We start from the raw sequence: 14,692 nt of genomic DNA on the forward strand, positions 1-14,692 counted from the left end.
AACTCACCCAGACGAGATGCGTAATTGGAACTGGAACAACAGTGGAGGCGAGCGCGCGCCACGGGAGCAGGTATCCAAGCGAAGGCTTCTAGGAATTCCTGGAGAACAGCACAGAGAAAAAAGCAGCAGCAACAGCAACGGGGAAAAACATCCAGAGACAAATCAAGGCGACAAAACAAGACGATCCAACAACTTAGGGTGGGGAAAAACGGGGTATAAATAATGAGGGATCGATTGATTGAAAAGCGTGGGGAAGTGAGAGAACCAATCAGCGACGTCTCTGATGACGTCAACGGGGAGAAAGCAGTGACAGCTGGGGAATGTGATTGAAAAGCGTGGGGAAGTGAGAGAACCAATCAGCGACGTCTCTGATGACGTCAACGGGGAGAAACGTGTGAACGAGGGGATAGAACCAATTGACAGAAAATGAATGAAAACAAAGCGAGGGTGGTTAAAGGAACAGAACGAGTGAGAGGGCAAGGACAGAAACCTCACATAAACACCAGAGTAAATTTTCTTTTAAACGTTTAAAAATAATTTTAAAATATCAACTAAAACAGTTACAGGTAGTCACACAATGGTCTGAAATCATACGTTTAAAACATTTCAAGGGAAGGGAGAACCTCCAATTTCAGCGTGAGTTGAAGGACATTCCATGAGTTAGAGGCATCAAAGGAAAAGGCTGACTTCCCTAGCTCAGAACAAATTTGAGGAACCCTAAGAACCATCCAGTCATTCGATCGAGTTGAATAGGTTCCAATATTCCAATCTAACAGTGAGGAGATATAAACAGGTTGTTTACCAATAATATCATATCTGTCACCAGTTATAAATCTGAGAGCTGAGTGATATGCAGAATCCAGAGGTTTAAGAGTTGATGCTGCAGCATGCCTATAAATTACATCACCATAGTCCAAAACTGATAAGAAGACTGATTCCACAATTCTTTTTCTACTAAATAGAGGAAAATTGGATCTGTTTCTGTACAGGAAACCGATTTTCTGTCGCAGTTTAGAGGCAAGATTTTCCACATGGAACTTAAATGTTAATTTCTCTATACAAGAACCACATCAGTTCTTTCCTTAAAGTGACCTTTATTTTCCCCGTTCCTTTAAAGTGTCCTTTCCATTTTGTTTAAAGGGACCGTTTGTGTGTGAGTGAATGCAGCGTGTGTGTTGTCGTGTGTTGTTACTGTAACTCTCTCACCTGCGCAGACGGGGCAGCACTCCCCCGGCACGCTGATGGTGTTGACACAGGGGGACAGGCAGCGCACCTCTGAGCAGGTGGTCACGCCCCCCACACACATACAGGCCATGCAGGGGGTGGAGTCTGCAAACCAGCTGGTGCCCTCAGGATGCTCCGCCCCTCCATACATACAGCCTGAGAGGAGGAGGAGTCATGTCACTCATACGTACAGCCTGAGAGGAGGAGTCATGTCACTCATACGTACAGCCTGAGAGGAGGAGGAGGAGTCATGTCACTCATACATACAGCCTGAGAGGAGGAGGAGGAGTCATGTCACTCATACGTACAGCCTGAGAGGAGGAGGAGGAGTCATGTCACTCATACATACAGCCTGAGAGGAGGAGTCGTCATGTCACTCATACATACAGCCTGAGAGGAGGAGGAGTCATGTCACTCATACATACAGCCTGAGAGGAGGAGGAGGAGTCATGTCACTCATACATACAGCCTGAGAGGAGGAGGAGTCATGTCACTCATACATACAGCCTGAGAGGAGGAGGAGTCATGTCACTAGTCATCATACAGCCTGAGAGGAGGAGGAGTCATGTCACTCATACATACAGCCTGAGAGGAGGAGGAGGAGTCATGTCACTCATACGTACAGCCTGAGAGGAGGAGGAGTCATGTCACTACTAGTCATCATACAACCTGAGAGGAGGAGGAGTCATGTCACTACTAGTCATCATACAGCCTGAGAGGAGGAGGAGTCATGTCACTCATACATACAGCCTGAGAGGAGGAGGAGTCATGTCACTCATACATACAGCCTGAGAGGAGGAGGAGTCATGTCACTCATACATACAGCCTGAGAGGAGGAGGAGTCATGTCACGACTAGTCATCATACAGCCTGAGAGGAGGAGGAGTCATGTCACTCATACATACAACCTGAGAGGAGGAGGAGTCATGTCACTCATACATACAGCCTGAGAGGAGGAGGAGGAGTCATGTCACTCATACATACAGCCTGAGAGGAGGAGGAGTCATGTCACTCATACATACAGCCTGAGAGGAGGAGGAGTCATGTCACTACTAGTCATCATACAACCTGAGAAGAGGAGGAGTCATGTCACTCATACATACAGCCTGAGAGGAGGAGGAGTCATGTACTTTCTGACCCTTGACCCTTGACGTGCACACACTATTCATAACGTTACCTCTACAGCGAGGACAGCAGGCCCCTGGATCAGTCACTGTGATACAGGCCAGCAGCTTGGGACACTCAGGAGGTACACAGCTCACCTCTCCCTCCTGAGACACACACACACACACATTCATTACCACTGAGGAACAACAACAACAACAACAACAACAACAACAACAACAACAACAACAACAACAACAACAACAACAACAACAACAACAGGTAAACACACACATTCATTACCACTGAACAACAACAACAACAACAACAACAACAACAACTCAGACCTGACAGGTGCAGGTAGAGCAGCGGTTGGTGCTGTGGGTCCATTTCTGTCCATCGCTGTACTCCTGTCCATTCAACATGCACACTGAGACAGAGGAGAGACAGCCAATCAGATCATCAGGAAAACGTGGAGACAGTGAGCTGTCCACCCAACATCTGTAATACCTGTCCAACATCTGTAATACCTGTCCAACATCTGTAATACCTGTCCCCCCAACATCTGTAATACCTGTTCACCCAACATATGTAATACCTGTCCACCCAACATCTGTAATACCTGTCCCCCCAACATCTGTAATTAGGGTTGCCACCCGTCCCTTAAAATACGGAATCGTCCCGTAATTGGAAACTAAAAGACGCGTTCCGTATTGAACTGATACGGGACGCCCTTTGTCCCGTATTTTAAGGTTGCCAGTTTAGTGAGAGAAATGGGCCAGCCGACCTACAAAAACAAGCAAAAGTGTGTCCAAAAGTTGCGGGAAATAAACAGACTTGGCAACTCTGGTATGATGGGCGTGCGCTCAGCAGCTCACCGACCAATGACAATTAGCGCTTTCACGTTGCTAAGAAGAGTTCTGTGCCGTTGTGCCAATCCTCTGTCTGTGCACTGCGTGATTTCTTTTTGAAGACACTGTGACTCCACCGCGTCCTAAAAAGACAAAACGCCTCCAGAAATACAGACCTGAGTGGGAAGAGGCAAACCACTGGCTTGATAGCGTCAGTGGAGATGTTTACAAAGCAAACTGCAAAGTATGTAGGTGTGTGTTTCTGTGGCGCATGGTGGACTGACTGATCTCAGACAGCATGCCTCAGGAGAACAACATGCCAGAAATATAAGAACGCAAAGGACACAAGCACAGGTGTCACAGTTCTTCATGACTGAAACATCTCCTGAGATTGATTCGGTATGGGATATTACATCTTATTGATCTGGTTGTGTTTTTAACTAGATGTCAGTATTTATATTTACCTGCCCTGGCAGCCAGCTGCCTACTCTTCTTTGCACTTTATTTTTTATTAATCTTTTAATTTGGGTCACACAAGTGTTTCATTGTATTATTGTCCTCTTTCAGTAAAAGTGTTCCCAGGCTTTGTTTTTACAGCACTTTATATGCATACAGTATTATGCTCAAGTTGTTATGGTTTGACACCGACCCCAAACGCAACGACACAAGAGAGTAGGATTCAGAGTTGCCAAAAACAGGGGCTTGTTTATTGAGACTAATTAAACAGCATAGAATAGGAAGAGTCTAAACAAGACAGGAATTCAAGCAAGGATGAAAATGTTCTGCTGCTCTGCAGCTTCTCCCGAGGTGGTAGTAGGGGGTAGCAGATGCTGACGTCAGAGCCGCTCTGCAGACTTCTCTCGGCAGAATCTCCGAGGTGATGCGGGACCGAGAGAGAGAGAGAGGGAGCGAGTCAACACAGGGTGCAGGTAGAACGAGCAGGAGAACAGGAGAGGTGACTTGTACCCAAAAACAAAAGTTATCCAAGTGAACTAATCTTCGTGTAAACACACACAGTGAGCAATGTTCCAAAACACAATCCCAAGTGAAAAATATCTTCGGTGCAAAAATAGACACTGAGAGCGAAGTCCAAAATACAATCCAGTGTGATAATATCTTCGGTGTGATAAACACACAGTGGGAGATGTTAGGTCAAAATATTATCCCAGTGAAACAATCAAAAAGGCAACCGCTGGGTGAGTGATAAAAGGTGGTAATCTTCAGTGTTATAAAAACACACGAAAACGGAATCTGATCAAAGACAGTCATTAAAAACTCACCCAGGCGTTGTGCGTAAAGAGCGCTGGAACAGCAGCGGAGCGAGCGCGTCGCCACGGGAAAAAGGTGTCCAAGAGGAAGGCTTCTTGGATATCCTGGAGGTAAAGCACAGGGAACAACAGCAGCAGCAGGAACGGCGAATGCAAACAGAAAATATCAAAACGATCCAACCAAAACTTGAGTGGGGAAACGGGGTATAAATAATACGGGGATGCTTGATTGACAAGCAGTGACAGCTGGGGAATGTGATTGAAAAGCGTGTGGACGGGAGAGAACCAATCAACGACGTCTCTGGGAAGAAGCGTGTGAATGGGGGAATGAAATGATTAACAGAAAACAAATGGAAAACAGAGCGAGGTGGTTTAAAGGAACAGAGCGAGTAAGTGAGCATGGACAGAAACCTCACAGTACCCCCTCCTCCACGGGAGCCACCCGGCGACCAGGCCGACCCGGCTCGTCAGGATGGGCACGATGGAAGTCAGTGATCAAGCCGGGATCCACGATGAGCTGCCGGGAGACCCAGCTACGCTCCTCAGGGCCGTAACCCTCCCAGTCCACCAGGTATTGGAACCCCCGGCCCCGCCGACGAACGCCCATCAACCGGCGGACCTGCCACTGGGGGTGACCATCCACCAACACGGGAGGCGGAGGATCAGGAGCTGGAGGCATAAGGGGACTGAGGGAGACAGGCTTAACCCGGGAGACATGGAACACAGGGTGGATGTGCATGGACGCAGGAAGCTTCAGGCGCAGGGCCGCCGGACTGAGTACCTTCAGGACCTCGAAAGGTCCGACGAAACGGGGGTTGAGCTTCTTGGCCGAGGACCGTAGCGGGAGGTCCCTTGCGGAGAACCACACCCTCTGCCCAGGGCGGTAAGTCGGCGCAGGAACCCGGCGCCGGTCGGCACCACGACAGGCGCGCTCAGATGTCCGGAGCAGCGCGGTCCTGGTGATCTCCCAAACTCGTCGGCAGCGGTCGAGGTGGACCTGCACGGAGGGAACTGCCACTTCCGCCTCCTGTGCGGGGAAAAGAGGGGGTTGGTAGCCCAGGGAAACCTCAAAGGGTGAGAGGCCGGTGGCGGAACTGACCATTGAATTGATGGAGTATTCAACCCAGGGAAGGAAACGGCTCCAGGATGCCGGTCTCTCGGCTGCCACACACCGAAGAGCAGACTCCACGCTCTGGTTCATCCTCTCCGTCTGCCCGTTAGTCTGGGGATGATAACCAGAGGAAAGACTGACCGTTGCCCCCAATCCCTTGCAAAAGGCCCGCCATACCTGGGAGGTGAACTGGGGCCCCCGGTCAGAGACGATGTCCTGGGGAAACCCATGAAGGCGGAACACGTGGTGAGTCAGGAGGTCCGCCGTCTCGGCCGCCGAGGGAAGCTTGGAAAGGGCCACGAGGTGAACCCCCTTGCTGAATCGATCCACCACGGTCAAAAGGCAGGTGTTCCCCTGGGAGGAGGGCAGACCTGTGACGAAGTCCAGCGCCACATGTGACCACGGACGGCTCGGAACGGGAAGTGGCTGCAAGAGCCCGGAGGGTGCCTGGTGAGAGGCCTTGCTGCGGGCACAGACCGCGCAGGCCAATACGAACTCCTTGACGTCGTTCCGCATAGTGGGCCACCAGAAACGACGAGCCAGGAAGGAGAACGTGCGATGGACGCCAGGGTGGCAGGCGAACCGGCTGGTGTGGCCCCAAAGCAGTACCCGGGACCGGGCAGAGTCGGGGACGAAGAGACGATGCATAGGGACGTTGCTAGGAGCACGCTGGAAGCGTAGGGCACGCCTAACCACACCCTCGATGCCCAAGGTGATGGCTCCAACCACTCGGGCCTCCGGGAGGATGGGAGTAGGGTCCTCAGAGGGTGGAGCCCCCTTGGAGTGTAACCGGGACAGGGAGTCGGCCTTCGTGTTGCGGGAACCGGGGCGGAAGGTCAGCGAGAAGTCGAACCGACTGAGGAAACTGGCCCATCTCGCCTGCCGACCGTTGAGGCGCCTGGAAGCGCGGATGAACGTCAGGTTCTTGTGGTCCGTCCAGATGGTAAAAGGCTCCTCGGCACCCTCTAGCCACTCTTCCAACGCAGCCACGACCGCCAGCAGCTCCCGATTGCCGGTGTCGTAGTTCCTCTCGGCAGGGAGGAAGCGACGCGAGTAGAAGGCGCAAGGATGCACCTTCTGGTCCGAAAGAGAACGTTGGGATAGGACAGCGCCCAGGCCAGTATCCGAGGCGTCCACCTCCACAATGAACTGTCTCTTGGGGTCAGGGTGGAGCAGGATAGGGGCGGAAGTGAACCTCTTCTTGAGGGAGCGGAACGCAGCGCATGCCGCTGGGGACCAGTCGAACGGCAGAGCGGGGGAGGTCAGCTTGGTAAGTGGCTCCGCCACTTGACTGTAGTTCCGGATGAACCTTCGGTAGAAGTTGGCGAACCCGAGGAAACTCTGTAACTCCTTCCGAGTGGTGGGTTCAGGCCAATCCTCCACAGCTTGGATCTTGCGAGGATCCGCTCGGGTCAAGCCCTTCTCAACGATGAAGCCCAGGTAGTCGACGGAGTCGGAGTGGAAACGGCACTTCTCCGCCTTGACGAAGAGCCGATTGTGGAGGAGGCGCTCCAGCACACGGCGGACATGCTGGATGTGTTCCTCGAGGGTCCTGGAGAAGATGAGAATGTCGTCCAGGTACACCACCACGAACACCTCCAGCATGTCACGAAGGACGTCGTTCATGAGTGCCTGGAATACCGCCGGGGCGTTGGTGAGGCCGAACGGCATCACTAGGTACTCGTAGTGGCCCCTGGGGGTCTTGAAGGCGGTCTTCCATTCATCGCCCTCACGGATACGGACAAGATGGTAGGCACTCCGGAGGTCCAGCTTGGTGAAGAACGAGGCCTGGGTCAGTGGCTCGAAGGTGGAGCTCATGAGAGGTAGAGGGTACTTGTTCTTGATGGTGATCTCGTTGAGCTGACGATAGTCGATGCAGGGTCGCAGGTCCCCATCCTTCTTACCAACAAAGAAGAAACCGGCCGCCACCGGGGAGGAGGAAGGCCGAATGAGTCCTGCTTCCAATGACTCAGAGATGTAGAGATCCATCGCCTTCTTCTCCGGAACGGTCAGACTGTAGAGGCGGCTGCCGGGAAGGGGAGCCCCTTGGCGGAGGTCGATGACGCAGTCATAGGGGCGGTGAGGTGGAAGGGCCTGAGCCCTGGATTTACTGAAAACCTCCAAGAGGTCGTGGTACTCGGGAGGTATGGACGAGAGGTCCGGAGGCAACTCACCAGCGGGCCTCCGGGGCGGGGGACAGGACGCCGCCTGCAGACACAGGGCGTGACAGGAGGAGCTCCAGCCCTTGATGGTACCGGAGGACCAGGCGATGTGGGGCTCGTGCAGCGCGAGCCAGGGCCTACCCAGGACCACCGGGACAAGGGGGGATTGGGTGATGAGGAACTGGATTCTCTCGACGTGGTTACCAGCGATGGTCAGCACGACTGGGCCGGTGCGTTGAGAGATGTCGGCCAGGCGGTGTTGGTCCAACGAGAAGATCTCCAAGGGCCTCACAAGGTCCTCAAGTGGAATGTTGGCTCGGGTAGCGAACTCGAAGTCGAGGAAATTCTCGTCTGCCCCAGAGTCGATGAGGGCCTCCACCGTGGCACGTTGGTCCCCCCAGGCCAGGGTGACGCTCATCAGATGGTCAGGTGGTGCGCGGCGCTGGGAATGGGAAAAACGGCTCACCAGGATCTCCCGGGGTCTCGGCGAGCCTGATCTTTTGGTCGGGTGGGGCAGTCGGCGATTCGGTGTCCCGCACCTCCGCAGTAGAGGCAGAGACCGGACCTGAGCCTTGCCTCACGCTCCGCCTGGCTCAGATGAGAGCGTCCCAGCTGCATGGGTTCCTCCTCGCGAACCGAACGGGGAGGCCTGCTACCACCAGTAGTGTTGAGGACAGGGCGTCCAGGAGTGACGTCATGCGTCCGGGGAATCCGGGGTACCTCAGGAGGTAACAGTCGGGTCCTCTCGCGCCTTCTCTCCAGGAGGCGTCCGTCGATGCGGATGACGAGGCTAAACAGGTCCTCGAGGGAGTCGGGCAACTCCCGGGTAGCGAGCTGGTCCCGGACTGCGTCACTGAGCCCCCTCAAGAAGGTTAGGCGAAGTGCAGGGTCGTTCCATCCACTCTCCACCGCCGCCAGTCGAAACTCCAGGACATAGTCCGTCACCCTGCCGCTCCCCTGTCGGAAAGTCCCCAACCGGGCTCCAGGGTCCAGACCTCGGGCTGGATGGTGGAACACTCTGCGGAGCTCCGCCACGAAGTCTGGATAGGAGAAAACAAAATCTGCATCTATTGCCCAGGAGGAAGTGACCCACTGGGCAGCATGGCCTGAAAGCAAGTTCGTCATATAAGCCACTTGGGACCCTCGAGCAGTAAAACGGCTTGGTTGATGACGGAAAACCAACTCACATTGCATGATGAATGTGGCACACTCCTCGGGATTGCCGTCGAACAGCCATGGGACGGAGAGACGGGGTTCCCGAGGTGCGGGATCTGCTGGGGCTGCGGTGAATGCTCCTGAAGGATGTGAAGGAAGTAAAGCATTAACGGTGTCGCTCAGCGAGTGAAGCTGAGCGAGAATACCGGATTGTTGTCCCGCCAGAGCGGCCATTGACCCTTGAATAGGCAGGACCTGTTCCCTGAGATCCTGCACCGCAGCCGCAGCCCTCTCTAGTTGGTGACTGTGATCCCTGGTCAACTCGACTTGATTAGCAAGTGCGGTTCTGACCCTCTCTGTGTCGGCTGGGGTCGTCATTTTGGGTTGGATCGTAACCCTCCCAGTCCACCAGGTATTGGAACCCCCGGCCCCGCCGACGAACGCCCATCTACCGGCGGACCTGCCACTGGGGGTGACCATCCACCAACACGGGAGGCGGAGGATCAGGAGCTGGAGGCATAAGGGGACTGAGGGAGACGGGCTTAACCCGGGAGACATGGAACACGGGGTGGATGTGCATGGACGCAGGAAGCTTCAGGCGCAGGGCCGCCGGACTGAGTACCTTCAGGACCTCGAAAGGTCCGACGAAACGGGGGTTGAGCTTCTTGGCCGAGGACCGTAGCGGGAGGTCCCTTGCGGAGAACCACACCCTCTGCCCAGGGCGGTAAGTCGGCGCAGGAACCCGGCGCCGGTCGGCACCACGACAGGCGCGCTCAGATGTCCGGAGCAGCGCGGTCCTGGTGATCTCCCAAACTCGTCGGCAGCGGTCGAGGTGGACCTGCACGGAGGGAACTGCCACTTCCGCCTCCTGTGCGGGGAAAAGAGGGGGTTGGTAGCCCAGGGAAACCTCAAAGGGTGAGAGGCCGGTGGCGGAACTGACCATTGAATTGATGGAGTATTCAACCCAGGGAAGGAAACGGCTCCAGGATGCCGGTCTCTCGGCTGCCACACACCGAAGAGCAGACTCCACGCTCTGGTTCATCCTCTCCGTCTGCCCGTTAGTCTGGGGATGATAACCAGAGGAAAGACTGACCGTTGCCCCCAATCCCTTGCAAAAGGCCCGCCATACCTGGGAGGTGAACTGGGGCCCCCGGTCAGAGACGATGTCCTGGGGAAACCCATGAAGGCGGAACACGTGGTGAGTCAGGAGGTCCGCCGTCTCGGCCGCCGAGGGAAGCTTGGAAAGGGCCACGAGGTGAACCCCCTTGCTGAATCGATCCACCACGGTCAAAAGGCAGGTGTTCCCCTGGGAGGAGGGCAGACCTGTGACGAAGTCCAGCGCCACATGTGACCACGGACGGCTCGGAACGGGAAGTGGCTGCAAGAGCCCGGAGGGTGCCTGGTGAGAGGCCTTGCTGCGGGCACAGACCGCGCAGGCCAATACGAACTCCTTGACGTCGTTCCGCATGGTGGGCCACCAGAAACGACGAGCCAGGAAAGAGAACGTGCGATGGACGCCAGGGTGGCAGGCGAACCGGCTGGTGTGGCCCCAAAGCAGTACCCGGGACCGGGCAGAGTCGGGGACGAAGAGACGATGCATAGGGACGTTGCTAGGAGCACGCTGGAAGCGTAGGGCACGCCTAACCACACCCTCGATGCCCAAGGTGATGGCTCCAACCACTCGGGCCTCCGGGAGGATGGGAGTAGGGTCCTCAGAGGGTGGAGCCCCCTTGGAGTGTAACCGGGACAGGGAGTCGGCCTTCGTGTTGCGGGAACCGGGGCGGAAGGTCAGCGAGAAGTCGAACCGACTGAGGAAACTGGCCCATCTCGCCTGCCGACCGTTGAGGCGCCTGGAAGCGCGGATGAACGTCAGGTTCTTGTGGTCCGTCCAGATGGTAAAAGGCTCCTCGGCACCCTCTAGCCACTCTTCCAACGCAGCCACGACCGCCAGCAGCTCCCGATTGCCGGTGTCGTAGTTCCTCTCGGCAGGGAGGAAGCGACGCGAGTAGAAGGCGCAAGGATGCACCTTCTGGTCCGAAAGAGAACGTTGGGATAGGACAGCGCCCAGGCCAGTATCCGAGGCGTCCACCTCCACAATGAACTGTCTCTTGGGGTCAGGGTGGAGCAGGATAGGGGCGGAAGTGAACCTCTTCTTGAGGGAGCGGAACGCAGCGCATGCCGCTGGGGACCAGTCGAACGGCAGAGCGGGGGAGGTCAGCTTGGTAAGTGGCTCCGCCACTTGACTGTAGTTCCGGATGAACCTTCGGTAGAAGTTGGCGAACCCGAGGAAACTCTGTAACTCCTTCCGAGTGGTGGGTTCAGGCCAATCCTCCACAGCTTGGATCTTGCGAGGATCCGCTCGGGTCAAGCCCTTCTCAACGATGAAGCCCAGGTAGTCGACGGAGTCGGAGTGGAAACGGCACTTCTCCGCCTTGACGAAGAGCCGATTGTGGAGGAGGCGCTCCAGCACACGGCGGACATGCTGGATGTGTTCCTCGAGGGTCCTGGAGAAGATGAGAATGTCGTCCAGGTACACCACCACGAACACCTCCAGCATGTCACGAAGGACGTCGTTCATGAGTGCCTGGAATACCGCCGGGGCGTTGGTGAGGCCGAACGGCATCACTAGGTACTCGTAGTGGCCCCTGGGGGTCTTGAAGGCGGTCTTCCATTCATCGCCCTCACGGATACGGACAAGATGGTAGGCACTCCGGAGGTCCAGCTTGGTGAAGAACGAGGCCTGGGTCAGTGGCTCGAAGGTGGAGCTCATGAGAGGTAGAGGGTACTTGTTCTTGATGGTGATCTCGTTGAGCTGACGATAGTCGATGCAGGGTCGCAGGTCCCCATCCTTCTTACCAACAAAGAAGAAACCGGCCGCCACCGGGGAGGAGGAAGGCCGAATGAGTCCTGCTTCCAATGACTCAGAGATGTAGAGATCCATCGCCTTCTTCTCCGGAACGGTCAGACTGTAGAGGCGGCTGCCGGGAAGGGGAGCCCCTTGGCGGAGGTCGATGGCGCAGTCATAGGGGCGGTGAGGTGGAAGGGCCTGAGCCCTGGATTTACTGAAAACCTCCAAGAGGTCGTGGTACTCGGGAGGTATGGACGAGAGGTCCGGAGGCAACTCACCAGCGGGCCTCCGGGGCGGGGGACAGGACGCCGCCTGCAGACACAGGGCGTGACAGGAGGAGCTCCAGCCCTTGATGGTACCGGAGGACCAGGCGATGTGGGGCTCGTGCAGCGCGAGCCAGGGCCTACCCAGGACCACCGGGACAAGGGGGGATTGGGTGATGAGGAACTGGATTCTCTCGGCGTGGTTACCAGCGATGGTCAGCACGACTGGGCCGGTGCGTTGAGAGATGTCGGCCAGGCGGTGTTGGTCCAACGAGAAGATCTCCAAGGGCCTCACAAGGTCCTCAAGTGGAATGTTGGCTCGGGTAGCGAACTCGAAGTCGAGGAAATTCTCGTCTGCCCCAGAGTCGATGAGGGCCTCCACCGTGGCACGTTGGTCCCCCCAGGCCAGGGTGACGCTCATCAGATGGTCAGGTGGTGCGCGGCGCTGGGAATGGGAAAAACGGCTCACCAGGATCTCCCGGGGTCTCGGCGAGCCTGATCTTTTGGCCGGGTGGGGCAGTCGGCGATTCGGTGTCCCGCACCTCCGCAGTAGAGGCAGAGACCGGACCTGAGCCTTGCCTCACGCTCCGCCTGGCTCAGATGAGAGCGTCCCAGCTGCATGGGTTCCTCCTCGCGAACCGAACGGGGAGGCCTGCTACCACCAGTAGTGTTGAGGACAGGGCGTCCAGGAGTGACGTCATGCGTCCGGGGAATCCGGGGTACCTCAGGAGGTAACAGTCGGGTCCTCTCGCGCCTTCTCTCCAGGAGGCGTCCGTCGATGCGGATGACGAGGCTAAACAGGTCCTCGAGGGAGTCGGGCAACTCCCGGGTAGCGAGCTGGTCCCGGACTGCGTCACTGAGCCCCCTCAAGAAGGTTAGGCGAAGTGCAGGGTCGTTCCATCCACTCTCCACCGCCGCCAGTCGAAACTCCAGGACATAGTCCGTCACCCTGCCGCTCCCCTGTCGGAAAGTCCCCAACCGGGCTCCAGGGTCCAGACCTCGGGCTGGATGGTGGAACACTCTGCGGAGCTCCGCCACGAAGTCTGGATAGGAGAAAACAAAATCTGCATCTATTGCCCAGGAGGAAGTGACCCACTGGGCAGCATGGCCTGAAAGCAAGTTCGTCATATAAGCCACTTGGGACCCTCGAGCAGTAAAACGGCTTGGTTGATGACGGAAAACCAACTCACATTGCATGATGAATGTGGCACACTCCTCGGGATTGCCGTCGAACAGCCATGGGACGGAGAGACGGGGTTCCCGAGGTGCGGGATCTGCTGGGGCTGCGGTGAACGCTCCTGAAGGATGTGAAGGAAGTAAAGCATTAACGGTGTCGCTCAGCGAGTGAAGCTGAGCGAGAATACCGGATTGTTGTCCCGCCAGAGCGGCCATTGACCCTTGAATAGGCAGGACCTGTTCCCTGAGATCCTGCACCGCAGCCGCAGCCCTCTCTAGTTGGTGACTGTGATCCCTGGTCAACTCGACTTGATTAGCAAGTGCGGTTCTGACCCTCTCTGTGTCGGCTGGGGTCGTCATTTTGGGTTGGATCGTAATGTTATGGTTTGACACCGACCCCAAACGCAACGACACAAGAGAGTAGGATTCAGAGTTGCCAAAAACAGGGGCTTGTTTATTGAGACTAATTAAACAGCATAGAATAGGAAGAGTCTAAACAAGACAGGAATTCAAGCAAGGATGAAAATGTTCTGCTGCTCTGCAGCTTCTCCCGAGGTGGTAGTAGGGGGTAGCAGATGCTGACGTCAGAGCCGCTCTGCAGACTTCTCTCGGCAGAATCTCCGAGGTGATGCGGGACCGAGAGAGAGAGAGAGGGAGCGAGTCAACACAGGGTGCAGGTAGAACGAGCAGGAGAACAGGAGAGGTGACTTGTACCCAAAAACAAAAGTTATCCAAGTGAACTAATCTTCGTGTAAACACACACAGTGAGCAATGTTCCAAAACACAATCCCAAGTGAAAAATATCTTCGGTGCAAAAATAGACACGAGAGCGAAGTCCAAAATACAATCCAGTGTGATAATATCTTCGGTGTGATAAACACACAGTGGGAGATGTTAGGTCAAAATATTATCCCAGTGAAACAATCAAAAAGGCAACCGCTGGGTGAGTGACTGTCTGATAAAAGGTGGTAATCTTCAGTGTTATAAAAACACACGAAAACGGAATCTGATCAAAGACAGTCATTAAAAACTCACCCAGGCGTTGTGCGTAAAGAGCGCTGGAACAGCAGCGGAGCGAGCGCGTCGCCACGGGAAAAAGGTGTCCAAGAGGAAGGCTTCTTGGATATCCTGGAGGTAAAGCACAGGGAACAACAGCAGCAGCAGGAACGGCGAATGCAAACAGAAAATATCAAAACGATCCAACCAAAACTTGAGTGGGGAAACGGGGTATAAATAATACGGGGATGCTTGATTGACAAGCAGTGACAGCTGGGGAATGTGATTGAAAAGCGTGTGGACGGGAGAGAACCAATCAACGACGTCTCTGGGAAGAAGCGTGTGAATGGGGGAATGAAATGATTAACAGAAAACAAATGGAAAACAGAGCGAGGTGGTTTAAAGGAACAGAGCGAGTAAGTGAGCATGGACAGAAACCTCACACAAGTTGAGGCTATAGTTCAGCCAATTTATTTAAACAATGTTAAATGCAAATAAAGCACTTTAAACTTTAAGTATAACTAAATGCTTTCTT

The 14,692-nt window shown here is 55.2% G+C and overlaps 1 protein-coding gene across 1 annotated transcript in view; it reads right to left on the reverse strand.

Annotated features, from left to right (window-relative positions):
• Nucleotides 1-14,692, reverse strand: part of kcp (kielin cysteine rich BMP regulator) — a 151,539-nt gene that overhangs the window by 46,432 nt on the left and 90,415 nt on the right. The window contains exons 31-33 of the mRNA XM_084334857.1: nt 2,675-2,757; nt 2,401-2,494; nt 1,207-1,380 (exon numbers count right to left, since the gene is read on the reverse strand). Of these exons, the coding sequence (XP_084190983.1) occupies nt 1,207-1,380; nt 2,401-2,494; nt 2,675-2,757 (351 nt within the window). The remainder of the gene's footprint in view (nt 1-1,206; nt 1,381-2,400; nt 2,495-2,674; nt 2,758-14,692) is intronic.

The sequence above is a fragment of the Notolepis coatsorum genome (assembly GCF_963971535.1).
Source record: "Notolepis coatsorum genome assembly, chromosome: 18".
Taxonomy (NCBI): domain Eukaryota; kingdom Metazoa; phylum Chordata; class Actinopteri; order Aulopiformes; family Paralepididae; genus Notolepis; species Notolepis coatsorum.